The 18,879-nt window shown below is 33.4% G+C and overlaps 1 protein-coding gene across 1 annotated transcript in view; it reads right to left on the bottom strand.

Annotated features, from left to right (window-relative positions):
- LOC100915424 (usherin-like) overlaps nt 1–18,879 on the bottom strand; it is a 254,245-nt gene that overhangs the window by 120,531 nt on the left and 114,835 nt on the right. The window contains exons 9-10 of the mRNA XM_031968582.1: nt 11,251–11,446; nt 9,022–9,152 (exon numbers count right to left, since the gene is read on the bottom strand). Coding sequence (XP_031824442.1) covers nt 9,022–9,152; nt 11,251–11,446 — 327 coding nt within the window. The remainder of the gene's footprint in view (nt 1–9,021; nt 9,153–11,250; nt 11,447–18,879) is intronic.

The following is an 18,879-nucleotide window of genomic DNA, read 5'->3' on the forward strand; positions in this document are numbered from 1 at the left end:
TCAGGATCTGGAAAATGATTGTTTAATTCCCTAAAAAGAGGAAAGTAAGTAAATATGTCATTTGAGGTTTTCTTTCCACAGACATTAAGTAGATTGAATTCCCTAAAGTGGGGAGGGGGGGAGGGAAGGGAGGAGGAGGAGAGCTATTTTAGGTTTGTCTTTTCTTCCCCAACACACTTATACTGACTTACACACAAATACTGAATAAATGTTAATAGGATTAAATGAGCATATGTTTTATCTTTGTCTCTTCCATCATTGTCTTGAAGAACATCCTTAAGTATGTCACCTTTGCAGGGGAGAGTACTGAAAGTTAGGAAAGACAGGGATAAAATAAAGCAGCTCCTTCTTAACCCTGCTAAAATGATAAATTCACAGATTCAGGATCTGCCTCCCTCCCTTCACAAAAAAAAAAAAAAAAAAAAAAAAAAAAAAAAAAAAAGGAAAATATTCTTCCTGGGAAATTCAAACTTGTAGTTCTGGAAGGTCTATGACAAATAACTACTCTAGCTTCAGGCAAATGGCAAAAGCATTGATGAACTACAGGAAATTGTGTAGAGAAAGTATATTCTGTACTGTTTTTAACATTTCCTTGAAAATTTTCATTGTGTTGGGATGATTAATTTTCCTGAGTGGGGTCCTTATTCCTTATAATTCCATCTTCCATGGGTCAGACTTGGAAACAGTTCCTTCACTGATGCCTTTCTATTTCATCTAATTCATTTCTCCCCTTAGTAAGCCGACTTATTAATCTATATTTTAATGTCTCTTAATCATTGCTTTCTGTTCTGGCTCTACTACAGCAGTCTATTGATAGGTGTTACAACCAACTATTTCTCTTACTTTATATATTTCTAAATAGAACTCCAAGTTTTCATCAATTTTATTTTCCCCAGTTTTCTTTCTTTTTTTTTTTTTTAATACCACAGGTTGAGAACTTTACCTTCTAGGACAGAGTTTTCCAGTGTCCTAATGTGATATGACCTCCACGAAATAGCAACTTCAAGTAGTTCTTTCTTGACTAGAACTTTTAGATTGTTCTTTTCGAACAATCAGATATTCATCTGAGCAAATGTTCTAGTGGGTAATTCCATGGATTTAATATCCAGTTCATCCCAGAAGAATGTAAGTCCATTGAAATTAAGGATTGTTTAATTTTTGTCTATATATCTTCAGCACCTAGCATAGTGTCTGACACATAGAAAATACTTAATAAAACTTTGGTTTACTTGTTTCATTCATAATTAAAATTAAAGTAGACCCGTTGTAAATTACACTCTGAAAGAAATTTCAAAATGAAATATTATTATATAACATCTACTAAGAATTTTTTTGTGAATATTGAATAGCATATATTTATTAATTCCCTTCTTTGTATGCTATGCATTGTACTAGGGATAATAGAGAGACAAAGACAAAAGCAAAACAGATACTACCTTCAAGGAACTTATGTCAAGTAGCTAACTTTTAAAGATAACCTTATTATTGTAGAGCTTGTAAGCTTTAGCTTAAAGCTCAAACTCACAGAATACCTCTGACCTGGAGTAGATGTACCCTTGGGATTGACCCTGTGAGCACAAAGGAATTATGGAAAAGATCTATAAGAGTGGTACACTAAGAGGTGGTAGAGAATGTACTCTGGTATAAGGAACAATTATTACAAAGGCATTTGTAGAATAAAGATAGAGGATCAAAAATGAGGAATAATAAAATCCATTTGGCTGAACTTCAGGGAGTGAGAAGTGAAATAAAACATAGTCAAGTTCTAGATGACCACATTTAGCCCTCAAAATTTCTGAATGGCTCTCAGAGCCTGCAATACATAGAAACTGAATTCCCCCTATAATGTCCCATCACTTCTCTAGGCTTGAGGTCTTTGTGTTTTCATTTGTCACTCAAACTTTAGGATTAAGTGTTTCATGCTAGTCTCATGAGCTTGGCATCCAAATAAGAGAGACTCAAAACACTTCTCCTGGGAGCAGAAGGAAGCCATCTCAACTCTTATAAGATAGAATTGAACTGCCTACAGTGACTGCCAAAGGAAAGGTTCCCTTCCAGAATACAGAATATGCTACACTGGCACTGAGGCCATTTGGGGCTGGCTTATGTCCTAAATTATTATAACAAAATGGGACTTGAGTTAGTGCCTAATTTCCCTGTGAGCTTCCCAATATTATTACAGATTTCAATTGCATGAATTTTTAAAATGTCCTTGAATTTGATTTTACGGTTTATAATTCTGACACTGTTGACAACTTTTTTAGTAGCTATTCTGTTTTCCCTTTGGAAATGAGAGTAAACACTTCTGTCTCTCTTACAGTATAGCATATATTGGATTGTATAAAGGCAAGTATTTCCAACTATTTGACATCAGAAAAACCCATTTAACTCTATTCTTTATATTGTTTTTCAGGGCAGAGAAGGCTCTCACAATTAAAAAGGGCCAAAAACTTGCTTCCTGATAACCAACCACAAAAGACAATTGCACAGAAATTTTCTCAGTCACCTTAGAGAAATGGCATCATTAGGGCTTAAGAAAGAAGGATATTGTAGACTTTAGAGGGAAGAGATCTTAGAGATTATTTATTCAACTCCATTGTGCCAGAAAGGAAAACAGAACACAGAGAAACAATTTTCCCAAGTTCACCCTGGTAGCAGAGCCAGAATTTATACCCAAGTGTTTTGATTACAAATATGTTTAGTCTTTTCCAGTCATGTCCAGCTCTTCATGAGCCCATTTGTGGTTTTCTTAGCAAAAATACTGGAGTGGTTTGCCATTTCCTTCTCCAATTCATTTTACAAATGAGAAACTGAGGCAATCAGGATTAAGTGAGTTGCCAGGGTCACAGGGCTATTAACTATCTGAGGCAAGCCAGATACTTAATTCCAAATGCAATGATCTTTTTTAACTATGCAAAAACTGAAATAAGAGAATAAATTCAGCTAGATTCTTTGTATGATCCATAATAAGAATTCCCTTTCTAAAACATTGTTGTTGTTGTTATTTAAAAAAAAAAAAACTTTGTAAAGAAAACTCTCAGTGAAATGGATAGTATCAACGTAAAGGTAAAATGATCAATCTGCAACCAATTTATATTGAATCAACAGTTAAACATTCTTTCAACAATTCAGGTCCAACATTGTTTCTAATACAGTACACTGCCCTTACACACCAAGTTGTTATTGTATTCTCCCAGAAAACAAAATAACACATTGTCTCTCTCCAGAGAAAAACAATCTTGGTTTGTTCAGTGGTCATTATACACAAAAATGTATATACAAATGTAGGGGCCAATTAGGTTATACAAAGAATAAAGTGTCAAATCTAGTCAGAAAGACCCAAGTTTGAATATGACTTCAGATACTTAGTAGCTGTGCGATCCTAGGTAAATCATTTATCCCTGTTCGCCTCTGTTTCCTAATCCACAAAATGAGCTCAAGAAGGAAATGGCAAACCATTTTGGAATCTATGCCAAGAAAACCTTAAATGGGATAATGAAGAGTCAAACATAAGTGAAAAAAATGACTGAATAGTAACATACATATATAGTAAAACTATCCATCCTTCATGTAGCATAAGAATACCATTATGTGCCATTATGTTAATAATTAACATCTCTAGCCTCTTCTTCCTCCATTTTTCTCTAAGGGCAACTGCATTTCCTAAAGGAGAGGAAGCAGCAGGTTGAGTTCAGAAGTTTTGCTGATCTGCTCTCCTTAAAGAGATGGGATATTGGGCCAGAAATCCGTTTTCCTTAAATACTGTTTTTCTAGTGCAAGTTTTTTTGTTTCAAGCTATATTTCTGATTATATTTATTAATGGTAAAAGGAAAACCCCAACCTTTATATACAAGGCTTGACTTCTTTCCCAGTAAATATCAGGTCTGTGTTTGTCACATATCAAGTACCAAAGAAAAATATTTATCCAAATCAACAGTAAAACAGAAATCAAAGTGTATAGAGAATAATATAAACTAGACAATGGGCAGTTATGTAGTTCAGTGGATAGGGTGTGGGACTTAGACTCAGGAAGAGTCATCTTCATGAGTTTGAATCTGGTCTCAGACACTTACTTACTAGTTGTATGGCCCTGAACAAGTCATTACTCAACCTGACATGCCTCAGTTCTTTATTTGTAATGTAAACTAAAGGAGGAAATGGCAAGCCACACTGGTATCTTTATCAAGAAACCCCAAAATGGTATAATAGAGAATTAAACACAACTAAAAAGACTGAACAGCATATTAGACAACACAGAGTGCAGGAGATCTCTCATTGGGAGCAAAGAAACACCTCAACTGAGAGCATTGGTTCCAGATTTCACCCAAAGAGGAAATTCCAGCCCAAGTCTCCAATGCAGGAATTTAGGAATAGGGACATTATGGGGACAGCTAGCTTCTCTCATGTCAGCCTCTTGCCAAGTCTTCTCATTTCAGTGACTTCAAATGATGTAAATATCACACATTTCTTTCAAAAAGGGTTTGAATGAGGAAAAGTTATTTAACTGGAAAAAAAATGCTTATTGCTCATTATCATGAATTTTATAAATTAATAACTTTAAACACATAATATTTTTATAAACAAAATTTTAAATAAGTTATAAGATAGTTATGGAGAAGTAGCATATTGCTAATAATGGTTTCTTACCAAAAATGGCATAAATGTTAACATCTAGGACATGAAAAATTAAAAAAGAATTATCATGTTGGGAAAGCAAAAGATAACTTATGGATATCTCAAGGGCTATATTGATGTACATGTAGAAGAGAGAGACAGAGACAGAGAGAGATAGAGGCAGAGAGTGTGAGAGAGAGACAGAGAGAGACAGAGAGAGTCAGAGAGAGACACACAGAGAATTAAAAGAGGAAGCCTGTCAGCACACTGACTTTCATTGATGAAAGATTTATAAGTGATGATACTTAAAAACAATTAAACCTATGTGGGTCATAGCCTCTAGGATTAAAGAAAGTAACCAACATTGTTTAGATCACTGATATATTAAAGTGTTATTTTAAGTATAATAATGGTAATGATAACCAAAAATACTTATAATTTTTTTTTTTTTTTTTTTTTTTTGCTACTCCTGGTTTTGAGAAAAGTAAAAGAACAGAATCACAAGGGGCCTTTAATCCATTCTCTCATGCAAGATAGGAATCCTAGTTACATCATATCTGACACGTGGTCAAACACATTCTTCTTCAACATTTTCCAGTATTGGACAAAAGATTTGAAGCCTTGAATCAGGGGCTCTTTGGTCAAATCCTGGGTCTACCACTTCATATCTCTGATCTTGCCAAGTTCCTTAACCTTTGTAAGATCATTTTAATGATACAATGCATTTTTAGTTTCAGGTTCATTCCATGTGAAGATCGGTTGACCAGGAATACTTAGTTTTGAAAAGAAAATACTTGGGAGGCATGTATGATATGAAGATTCTCTTCAAAAATTTGAAGAATCATAGAAGAAATCAGAAATATAGATAAGAAATGGACTTCCCAGGACCTCAGAGGCTATGTAGTTCAATCCTTCATTTATTAAATGAAGAAATTAAGGACCACAGAAGCCCAGTGTCAAACAGGACACTTAGCATCAGAGGAAAGATTTCATTAAAAACCCTCCAATTCCAGAGATAATGTTTCCACTGTTACATGAAAAAGGAATTAGACTTGCTATATTTGGCTACAAGGGCAGCTAAATGGTGTAGTAGACAGAGAATCAAGCCTAGAGTCAGGAGATCTGCATTCAAATCCAACCTCAAATACTGTATTCCCCTGGACAAGTTACTTAACCCCTTTTGCCTCAATTCCTCATCTGTAAAATGAGGACATACTGGAGAAGGAAATGGCAAACCACTTCAGTATTTCTGCCAAGAAAACACCATGGATAAGCCCATGAAGTCACAAAGTGCCTAAAAGAATGAACAACAGTGTTTGCCTCCAAAAAACAGAACTAAAAGAAATTGATGGAAGTTAGAAAGAGGCAAATGTTGACTTGATATAAGGAAAAATTTCCAAATTAAAGTTTTCTAAATGTGGAAGCAGTTGTCTTGGGCTGAATATCTTTTCCCCAGGAATATTATAAAGAGAATTTTTTTTTTAGATATAGGTTGAATTGTATGGCCTCCGTGATCTGTTCCAAATGTGAAAAACTGAAATCATATAATTTATTTATGCTTTAGGGCAAATTATTGCTGTGCATGTTAGGACATGAGTTGGAATTAAAACATTCTCCAATTATCTGGTGTTTTTGTATCTGTTACTATGACTCATCAGCATATAAGAGCAAAGTTTTTGTCATTATTATGAATGGATGAATTTAAAAGTATATTATGCTTAATACGTGGCAAAATCTCTTTGAAGTATTAGAGACATAACTTGAAAGACAAAACAATAAGAGCTTTCAGTGGGAAACAATAAAAATTTGGCTTCAGAGTAGTTGGAAAAAACACCCAAATCAAAACCAACAGAGTCAGTAAACATCATACCTAATTTTAGTCACATGTTAAACAAGGTCCTATCTAAAAAGTTTATTTATGTGAAAAAGTATTAAATCCTCTCTTTTTTTAAGAGTAAAGAGGACATATTCTAGGCTCAGCTTTGAAGTTAGATTGATTGTGAATACTTGCTTAGATTTTGTTCTGTTTAATGGTGTAACCCATAGGATTATAGAATTAAAATTGTAAAGAATCATAGAGATCATTTAGTCCATAGAGATCATTTAATCCAATTACCTCATTTTAATAATATGGAACCTGAAGTCCAAATAGATTAATATGATTTGTTCAAGTTTAGAGACATTAAATGAAAAAGCTGATATTTAAACCATGATCTGTTGACTCCACAATTAGCCCTCTTCCCAATTTCTCACATTTTATCATTATATGTAGGACTATACTCTGTCTTTCTCTTGTTTTTCAGTTTTTAAATCCAGGAACACTGTAAATTGACAATGCTAATTATTTCTCTTAATTTCTTTGTTCAAGTGCTGCATATGATGTATCACCATTGATCATCTATTATCACTATAATAGTCAGTAGAATTATATGGAACATTTTATAAAATAGTGCTATCAGAAGTATTAGTACAAAATTTGTTGCCAATAGTTATTTTCTTCATGATGCAACTGAAACCACATACTGATATGTAGTTGTTTTCATCTACAGGGAACATAGTTATTAACAGGTAAATATCTTATTACTGAAAATTCAATCCAGTCATTGATTTCATCTTTTGTATTTAAGATTATTCATGACAATTTTTATACTTATATATTTATTTGTATTAAACTGTTATTATTAGAAAACACCAAAGTGTTTTCAAGATCCTACCTGAAAAATACATAGCAACTTGCATCAGATGTTTCTGATGTGAAGAATGAATTAAGCAGTCCTTAAGATGTTATATGAAAAAATGCACTAAATCATCATTGATAGAGAAATGCAAATTAAGACAACTCTGAAGTACTACTTCACACCCCTCAGATTGGCTAAAAAGACAGGAAAAGATAATGACAAATGTTGGAAGGGATGTGAAAAAACTGAGACAAGAATACGTTATTGATAGCATATGAACTGATCCAACCATTTGGAAAGCAATTTGGAACTACACCCAAAAGGGTATAAAACTGTGCATGCCTTTTAACCAGCAGTATATCTACTGGGCTTATATCCCAAAAAGATCATAAAGGATGGAAAGGGACTCACATGTGCAAAATGTTTGTGGCAGCCTCTTTTGAAGTGACAAGAAACTGGAAACTGAGTGGATGCCCATTAATTGGGGAATGGCTGAATAACTTATGGTATATGAATGTAATCGAATATTATTGTTTTATAAGAAAGATCAGCAGGCTGATTTCAGAAAGGCATGGAGAGACTTATATGAAGTAATGTTAAGTGAAATGAGTAGAACCAAGAAAACATCATATACAGCAACAAAATATATATAATGTAATGGACTTGGCTCTTTTCAACAATGAGGTGATTCAGGCCAGTTCCACTAGTCTTGTGATAGAGAGAGGACTAGGGAGACTGAATATGGATCCAGCATAGTATGTTTACCTTTTTTATTTTGTTTTTCTTGTTTGCTTGCTTATTTTTTTCTTTCTCATTTTTTCCCTTTTGATCTGATTTTCCTTGTGCAGCATGTTAAATATGGAAATAAGTTTAGAAGAATTGCACGTTTAACATATTGTATTACTTGTTGTCTAAGGTGGGGAAGAAGGGAGAAAAATTTGGAACGTAAGATTTTGCAAGGAAAAACATTGAAAACTATCTTTGCATATAGTTTTGAAAATAAAAATCTATTATTTTTTAAAAAAGACCAAGTTGGGGCCCCTAAGAAGAGAGTGAAATGATATTTTCTTCTATTCTTTTGCAAATGTGGGTGTCTGTGAGTATAAGACATCTGAATTTTTCAATGTATTAAATTGGTTTTGCAGAATTTCTTGCTCATTTAAAATTTTGTCAAACAATAACTGAAAAGGTGAAGAAAAAGGAATAGAAGGGGAAGTAATACAAAGTTTTGCAAAAATAAAATATAGCAACAAAATTTATTATAAAAAGGAGGAGAGATACACTGTCATGCTCTTCTTTTGACAGTCTGATGACATGTATGATCGACTTTTCAAAATAATTTTAAATGCATTAAAAATACACTGGATTACAAAGAAAACCAATTATGATAAAATATACTTAAGAAAATAATGAAAGTTTTAAGTTCACAGACTTCCTTAAAATCTATCAGTGACAGATTTGCATTTTAAAGCATTGTGCAACCTAGATTAACAACTCCTGCTTTAGTTTACCAAAGACACAATGTACATTTCTACCATATAAGAAACATACAAACTAGCCCCAAATTTCATAATCAGAAAGGTTGCTTTTAGAAATTTTCTAAATAGTTATTACTTTGAAATTCCAATTTCTCCTAGCATAGACATGTGATATCTATCCTGTGGTACAAAGTTCTTCCAAACCATTTGCCACAGAGCAATTCCTTATTATCAATACTAGAGATACTAACCTGATCACAAAGGAGGCTGCCATTTTTCGTGCCAACTTCATAACAATCACAAGGTTTGCAAATATCTTTGGCTGATGGATCAGCACCCACTTGTCGGAAAAGGTAATCCTTACACATCTCACAGTTTCTTCCTGCATCAAGAAAAGGTTATGCATTATGGCTTCCAATTCATTAATATCAGCTGCATAATTCAAAATTAAAGACTATTCCTTTGAGAGAATTCTATAATTTTCAGGACGTCCATTTTAATGCACCTTTCATCTCTACCTGCCAATTTAGTGATCCAGAGCATATGAAACAATGAACCTGTTACAAACTGTGTTTTACTTCATTAAACTTCCATCTGTTATATAATACCACACTTCTATAAAAGCTCTGCTTTGTGAATGTCTATACCTTTTGAAAGAGTTAGCTTTGAACTTAAAACTTTTCTCAATTTTTGGTGCCAGTCATATAATCTAGATGAAATATGGGAATTATATAGCATATATAGTAGCATATGAAGTTCTGGCTCTTAACATGAAGTATAGGCTTAAGTCTTACATCTAAAAGTATTTTCCCCCAGAAACGGATCTTTTTTGTAAAAAGAGGATAGGCATTAACATAAAATATAATTTTATAAGTGGAAAACTATTGTATACTGCTTAGAGCATCAACAAAGTCCACTTTAGTGAATCATAGTTTTCATTTTCTTATACTACTCTGATATATCTTGGTATTCAAGGATATTCCGTTGATTTACAAGTTGTTAATTAGTACTCATCACTTCATCATTTCCCTGTAGGATGCTGTCACCATTTTACAAAATGAAGGGGAAAAAAGAATGAAAGTTTCAAAGACTTATGAAAGGTTATTCAAATCAGTAGCATTACTAACACTGAAGCCTAAAGTAAGACATTTCTCCAATTTATCCATACACATTGCCATCCTTAGCCCAACATTAAAAAGTGAACAACCTTATTCTGAAGAAAACCTAACTTTGGAAAAAAGATTTAAAATAACAAGCATCCTCTAAAGAAACACTATACTCACAATCAATTTTAAAATTAAGACACAATTAAGATATTTGTAGGACATTAGCTACTTGTCCTTTGAAGACCAGGGAAAGCGTTTTTGCACTTAAGCAGATTGTCATATAAGTTTCTTTGAAGACTATTTAAGAAAGATTCAAACATCTTATTGTACACCTTATCTCCAGAGCAATACACACACACACATATATAATTACTAGGTTATCACTGGGCAACAAATTGCATCAAAAGACACTTGTTATATTCAATTTCATCACCCAGAGAAGGCTTTCCTTGTCAATTTTTCAGCAAAGGTGGACATTTTTTTAAATGTCCTTATCACCTGGAATAGTAGCTTGAACAGATATGATACATATACTTACACTGAATTGTTGAGCTCTACCAAACCATTTGAGAAACCCAACTATTTCTATTCTTTAAGAACTGTTGACATTTTAAATAAATTCTCAATGACAAAAACAAAGCTTTAGGCTATTTGATGTTTTTAACTTTTGCATTAAATTAACTGTTTTGAAGGACATGTTTCCCCCCCCCCTTACTACTTTGTAAGCCAAATTCCAGCTTTTAATAAATGCTTAAAAGTAACTTCATGAAAACCAGAACATATAGTGGAAAGCAAAAACAAAGTAATCAAATTTAAGCTTTCATGATTTTTGGTTAAACTTTATGATTATGGGTTGCCAGGGATTAGTGCATTAGTGAATGGAGTACTGAACTGGAAGTTAAGAAAACCTAAATTTATATCCTGTCTCAGTCACTTATTAGCTGCACCACCTTGGGTAAGTTACTTAACCTCTTAACCTCAGTTTCCTTATCTGTAAAAAGGAGACAATAAAAGCCCCTACATCACAGTGGTATGTGGATCTAATGAGATAATATAGGGAAAGTGCTTTGTAAACATTAAAGGGCAAAATAATGTCAGCTATATATGATAATTCAGGATGAAAATATCAGAACTGATTAGTCACTTGGGGACCAGAAGAGTGATCTTTTATATTGCATTTTTTCAGTAAAGACAAGGGGTCAAGCAGTAGTTTGACATTGTAACAATCTACTTACTCTGCTTTAGAGAGACAGGTCAAACCTGACAATACAGACATTATTTTTCCATGTGCCAAACCATAAATTTGAAATTATCCTTATTATTATGTATCTAATAAAAAACAAATGAAATGGTCCGATCAAATTGCTAGTTTACCTGTAGTATTATGCTGACAGTTCTCACAAACTCCTCCCCCACCTTGATGGTATTCATCAGGAAAAGGGTCTATTGTCACATCATAATGGCAGCTTTTTGAATGGTTGTTGCATTGACAAAGTTTACAATTAAAAGCATGAATTTGGTCACCTTGATGAAAGGGCTTATCATTATAAAGGGGCAAACAACGATCACACTAAAGGAAAAACAGAAGAAAAAAAATGTTACTGGAGAAGTTACCAGTTCTAGATTATCCATTAAAAACATTAGCATCTTTCACAAAATAACAATAATATCAGAAAATTAAACTCTAAGAACTTAGATTTAAATTCATACTATGGAGACTACATTCATTTTCTTTTGGGCTATATTTTTAATTAAACATTGTTCTGTCCTATAAATAAGAAAACATGTTAGAAATAAAGATAACTGAACTGGAATCATGAAACATTATTTACTATAATAACTATATTTCATCTAAACATACAGACTCATTCACTGAACAAGCACTTAACCTCTACTCTCTGCAAGGTACTATGATAGGTTGTAAGGGCATAAAAACAAAATGAATAGTCCTGAAGTCAAAGAGCATATACATTAATGGTAAACACTAAATCTAAATTTCTACTTCTCAACTACAATATTTCAAGAAAATATAGCAACCCTATATTTCATGTTATTTTTTTTAGTAACAGCAATGCAATATGTGTGTACATATATTCCCAAATTTAATGGACTGGTTAGTTTAAAAGTTGAGTAATCTAAAACCTCAAAACTTTGGCCAGATATTAAAAGTGACATAATTTATCCAAGACTATTTGATATGATATTCTAATCCAGGGAATTCTAAAATAAGTACTGAAGTATAATAAAATACCTTACAACCCTTTCTTATATGAAATAATAACTTTTCAAAATATATGTACTCCTAAAAAATAGATTGTATACCCATGGAACTGGATTCATACTCAGGAAATATAAAGGTTGCAATAGAGTTTGAAAGAGTGTCAGCTTCCTGCCCTCCACGATAGGAGGCTTTTACTATAGGATGACGTCAAACCTGAAGTCAGAATAAAAGTGTTTTCCAATAATGATTTTTTTTTTGAAGATGGTATTTTGTGGTTTGGAGCAATTGGCAATTTTTTTTTTCAGAGCTTCAATGAAAAACAAAATGAGCAAAGTCATAATTTTGATGTTTTGTCCACTATATTTCTACATTTCTATATTTCAGAATAGTAACACATACTTCAAGATTTACAAAGTGTTTTTTGTATGTAACACAATCAGTTAATAAACATTTATTATGTATCTACTCTGGGCTAGGCAACAAGCTAAAAAATGGAGACATAAAGAAAGGCTAGATAGCCTCTACTCAGGGAGCTTTTCATTCTAATATACAACCAATTATATAAAAAGGGGTTATAGACAATATAAATTGGAGGTAATCAACAGAGAGAAGGTACTAAAATTAAGGAGAATTGGGAAAGGCTTCATGTAGTAGGTGGGCTTTTAGCTGAGATTTGAAAGAACCAGAAGACAAAAGATAAAAGAGATAATTTCTGGCATGGAAGATAGCTGGTCAAAATGTGGAGTTAGGAAATAGAGTTTCTTGTAGAAGGAAGAGCAAGGAAGCCACTGCCATTGGATTTAGGCACACATGGAAAGATCTCAAGGTATAGGTGTTTGAAAAGCTAGGAGAGAACTAGATGATGAAGGACATTTAATCTCAAATAGAGAATTTGATATCTGATCCTAAAGGTGATAGGAAACCAAATGAATTTATTGGGTAGAGAAGTGACATGATCAGACTTGCTCTTTAGGAAAATGGTTTTGGTAGCTTAAATAGATCAGAACGGGGAGAGATTTGTGGCAAGCAAAGCAGTCAGCGAGCTATTACAGTGATCCAGGCAGAGGTGATAGCCTATAACAAGATGGTAGCAGTGTCAAAGGAGAGAAAAGGGTATTCCTGGAGATGTTAAGGGATATTGGAGACAGATTTGATTGGGATAATTTAAAAAAGAAAAAGTTAAAATAATTGAACTTTTAATTTTTGAAGTGATTTTTTTAATTTAAATTAAATTTACCTATAAGTGGTTCAGTGTCTAGAATGTCAGACCAGGAGTCTTTAAATTTTCAAGTCTTTGAATTCAAATCCAGCCTTAGACATTTATTAGCTGTGTAACACTGGTCAATTTGCCTCTCTGTGTACCTCAGTTTCCTTAACTGTAAAATGAAGATAATAATAGCACCTATCCCCAAGATTATTTTGAGCCTCAAATTAGATAACATTTGTAAAGAACTTAGCCTAGTACCTGGCATGTAAGTTAGCACTATTAAGTGCATTTATTAAAATGTGTGTTTCCTTCCTTCCTTCCTACTCAATTGCAAGAAAAAGAACTTTCCCTTTTTTATTTAATATGCTTGGCTATATTGCTGATAATTATTTCCTAAAAAGAAATAAAGAGAAAGTCAAAGCTATATTTCCACATCAGAAAAAATATTCTAGAAATATTTTTAGCATTACTTTTATTTTTTTATACGTAGATGTCCATCCTAAGGGAGATGGAAAACCTTGTATAAGAGATTAAATCAGTGTTTCAGGCAAATCAAATAGGAGCAATGAAATCAATCCATAAAAAGAAAGGTTTAGAAAACCTTCAAATTCTGCTGAAATAAACAAATACAAATGAGGTCCAGTTTAGATCCATGTAGATTCTAAAGACTAGTAGATGAAATGTTTATAGTTACTTCTAGTATATTGTGAAGCAGTATAAGATGGGGGAATTCTTTAGTTTGGCTTTTCCTCAGCCCCTTGTGATACCTAGCAACCACCATTCATATTATCAAAACTGATCTAAAAAGATGAAAGCTAGGGAGTTGGCCTAGAAACCTAAAAGTGGTGCTACCTCTGAAAACTGGCGCTTTCTTATTTTCCCTCTATCTATACACTGCAAAAAGTTATTATTAATAACCAATGATTTGGAGACATTCAGCATTTCCCCCTTTTTCTAAAGTCCTGATTATAAAATTTTCAATTTCTTGAATTTTTATCATAATGAGATTGGACGAACTTTCTTGTTCCAACTTTACCAAGGTGAAGTAGCTACTGTGTTCTGTTCAGATTTTTGAGTGTGGCATAAATTCTTTTAATAGCTTGCCCAAAGCTAGGAGTAGTCTGGGTATATGGATAGTCTCTCTGTCCAAGAGTGATAAGATGTCACTCTCTGTTCCTCATTGTAATATTCATTTTCATTATTTTTTAACCAATCAGAGTTGATTCACATCCTGGGGAACATTTTTGAAGGATACATGAAACCATTAGCCTGCTATCATGATCATCTTTAGTCTAAAAGAAATAGCCATTTTATTAATAAATATATTGGCCTTATTAATAAAGTGATTAAATTACTCAGAAATTATGTTTCTCAAACCCTTCTAATCCCCATAATATGCTGGGAGTTCTGAGTACAAGTAACATGAGATTCCCAGGCTGTGTATTATTTTAAAGTGACTATGGTCAATGGGTGATCACTATAGTAGCCAAAAGTGATTGATGACTGCATAAATAACAATAAAAAAGCCGATAATATAGAGAGCACTGGATCTTGAATCAGGAAAACATGAGTTCAAATCTGGCCTAAGACACTTTCTAACTGTGCGATCCTGAGCAAGTCAGTGTTAAGTGACACAGTTAGGTCAGTTCATTGGACAATGATTATTTACCCCATTGGTGAGCTAGAAGCCTAAGATAGGGGAAGCCCACTGATCAGTTGGCCATAAAAGGGCAGTACACTCATGTGGTTGCATGAACACACACTTACACTCAGCCCAGCAAGCAAATATCTACCAAAGGAGCAACTCAGATGCTACTACAAGAATGTGCTAAAAGTCCCATATTGTATATTTTCTCTACATTTCTGGTTGGCAAGTTCACCAGTACTTCCTGTCTAGAAAGAATGAAACTAGACAGAATTGTGTTGTGGCAATAATGCCTGAAGCATTATACTACCCACTATCATTTTCCTAACCACTATATCAGCTGTACCCTTGGGGTCATGAGTTTCAGTCACTAGTTCCTGTTGGTCTTCACAAAAGGTTATGATCCACTGGGAGCATTCTCCCTGGTGAAGTCAAATAGAACTAGTTGATATTCTGTTATAAAATAACTGATTCAGACTGGTGTCCAAGACAAAGCTAAACTGAGATATTAGCTTTCACAGAAACATGAGGAACATAGCAGGAGACATAGCTGATTCTTCAATGCATTCATTTCTGTTGCCTCCATTCTACTGTCAAGCTTTGGCCAAGTGAAGAATGTGACTGGGAGAAAATGCCTCAAGTCTTTTTCATTTCCTTTGTAATTATTCTTCATAATTGAAGACATTGCTCCTCTGACAGTATTACTTTTATTCTTTGAGTGTTGCTTTTTTGAATAGAAGATGATATAGGTGATAGATGTGCAACCTATGGGCCCTGTCACAGTGATTACATATGTAGTTTGTCTTCTGGAGAGCAATTATACACAGTGCTTGCAGAAACTCTCATTATTGTTGAATTTTGAGCTTTGATTATATAAACTGATGGGGTAAATCATGTGGATGCAATACCTTTTGAATTTACAAATGTCTATTGCAGATTTTTTTTTCTTCTTAAAAGTCTGAATCTTGACCATAAAATTAATTGGCAAAATGAAAATGGGCCTAACTAGGTCCAGCATGTCCACCATCATCTCCACTTAATAAGTACATGATGTTGGCAGTACACTGTAGTAAACATTATCAAGATGTAATCCCTCTTGTTTAAAGCTCCACTAAAGTAAAGGAATAGTTGTAGGTACAAATAAACTTGCTTTTACTCAAAAATTCCTGGATTTTTTAGCATTCATAATTGAAACACTCACTATCTCTTATATGCTTTCCAGAGAGAAATCATGGTGAAATACAATTAGCTAAAGCAATCAAGGAAATGACCCAAAGAGATGCTTTATTTGCATTTGAATTTTCACTAAGAGAATTAATAGAATCCCATCATTTCTGGATCTATATCAACTGGACGCTAAATGGTAACAATTGATCTGGACTCAAGTCAATTTAATCCAATGGGCATTTAATAAGGGCCTATGTGCCAAGAACTGGCGGGATACACATAAAAAAATAGGAAAAAAATTTCCCCACAAAGAAAAAATGCATTTGACCACTTGTTGTTCAGTTAGTAGTCATATCTGATTTTAAATGACCTCTTAGGCTTTGTTCATGATTTTTTTTTTTTTTGGCTTTTCTTTCTGGAATGATTTGCTGTTTCCTTTTTCATTTTATAGATTAAGAGCTAAGGCAAATAGGATTTAAATAACTTGCCCAGGCTCACACAGTTAATAAGTATTTGAAGTCAGATTTAAATTAAAAATTTTCTAATTCCAGGTCTGGAGTTCTATTCACTGTACCATCTATACATTGAACATAAAATATTATGTAAATAATTTTAATGATTTATTTTTTCAGTATGCCATGTAAGTTGATCATCTTCAAGAACTTAGAGAAGACACATGAAAAGATAATTTTTTTAACAAAGTGAACTTGGACATATGCCCTACTTTTTCATTGATAGATCTGTTGTCTAATTAACATGATCTCTACTGACACAGATCCCAACCCATCCACATTTTCTCATCCTGTGTAATTACAATCCATGCCTTTCTGTAAATCTTTCCTATGGGATCTAACCAACACGTTGGAGTCTCTTAGTTTTTGAAAATTGTGGACCTAGAAGAATCTTAGAATTATTTTTTTAAGCTTATAAATAAAAAAAAATATTTGCTATAATATAATCAATCAGATTCATTGTCTTTTCTTTCCAGAGATGAGCCTAATGTTGTTATATTATTCCCATGTGTACTTATGTCTGAATAATAGCTAGCATTTGTAAAGGACTTTAAAGTGTTCAAATCACTTTACATATTATATCTCATTTAAATCTCACAACTACTTTGAGGTTGGTGCTATTATCCCTAGGTTTGCCAAGGATCACATGGCCAGTTAAATATCTAGAACAAGGTTTTAACTCATTTCTTCTTGAGATCTCAAGCCCAATGTTCTATCCACAGTGCCAGACTGATAGGAGACCATCCATCTTTTCTATAATATTGCTACATACAGATCTACGATAATTTAGTTGGCAAAATGACTTTTAAGTCATTTTTGGTCTGAAAATCCATGAACTATCATAGGTAAGAAGTACTGCAAAATGCCTACAACAACTTTTCTCAGTTTTCTAAGGCCAGATGCTTAAATATACACATCTTTTCTACTGACAACTTTAAATTTATTTAAAATATTATACTTTATGCAGCCCCTGAACCAGATGGCTTTCTACATAATGTTTTCCACAATCTCCAGTTGATCATTTGTCAGTTTCAATTATGCTTTAGTTTCTTCTGTAACAACTGGATTCCTCCTGATATGTCCCTGGATGTTCAAATTACAAGACTCTACAATGGCTATGATATCAAGGTTGAGGACCTTTATCATTGATTCATTTAACTGCTATCAACTTGATAGCTTCTCAAAGATGACTAATCAACTTCACTAAGAATTTCAGCCAAATACTTTGACATGCTCAGGTAGGAAAATCATTGAATAATCACTGAATCTTGAGGACACTGATGAAATTGATTTTATTACATTATCCTCTAATAATACACAATGGCACTTCAGTCTTCCATATCATTAAGCTAGAATACATTTCTTTTGTTACCGTTAGGCTTGCAAGTATCTTCAAAGTTAAACTACCAGAACAAAAAAAAAGATAAATAAACTTATATATGTATATTTATAAATACATACATATATATCATCAGTACTGCCCCTATCCAATCCATTTTTTGCTCCTTTACAAAGAAATAGACTGGAGGGGGGAAAATATGCACCACATAACACTTCATTTATCTAAGGGTACCATTCAGGAGCTTAAACTCTCCGAAATGCAACAAAGTACACAGAAGGAAGCAAAATGGGCCTCTGAGCAGCCCAAACAGAAGTCACAAAGTCACTAAAGCTCATGTATTTTACTTCCAGGAGAGCCCCCCAGGCTTTTCTCCTCACAATCTCTGTTATTCCAAAACATCCTAGAATGAAATCAGCAAAATAGAAGGTGGAGGAAATGCTGCTAGAGCTAAGCACACTGACAGCAGGAAAAAACGACAACTTGACAGCAAGAAGACAGAAAAAACAAGGAAAAGCAGACACTGTAACTCAAAAAAGCATATTACCCTGGAGCTATTGAGTAGAGTCCTATCCAACTCAACTCTGAGCATTCCTATACTACACTGGATAATACAATAGATGATATGTATAATGACCCTACATCTTCAAGAAAAGGCTAAATTATGTTCAATATACTCTTTTTAAGAAGTCAGGGAAATAAGTAGTAATGTTTTTCAAAGACTTCTATCAAAAAATAAATGAAAATGTTTTAAAGGTTTTTGCCCTTAAAAAGTAGGTTTCAATTATTCTGAAAGTCTGCTCATAGATAACTCTTCAGTCTCCAACAAGTTCAGATAAATGGGACATTGTTATATTTAGGATGAGGGTAAGAGGAGAGATCTGGTGAAAAGGACCAGTTAGATTATATTTT

Source organism: Sarcophilus harrisii, chromosome 4, assembly GCF_902635505.1.
Source record: "Sarcophilus harrisii chromosome 4, mSarHar1.11, whole genome shotgun sequence".
Classification (NCBI taxonomy): Eukaryota; Metazoa; Chordata; class Mammalia; order Dasyuromorphia; family Dasyuridae; genus Sarcophilus; species Sarcophilus harrisii.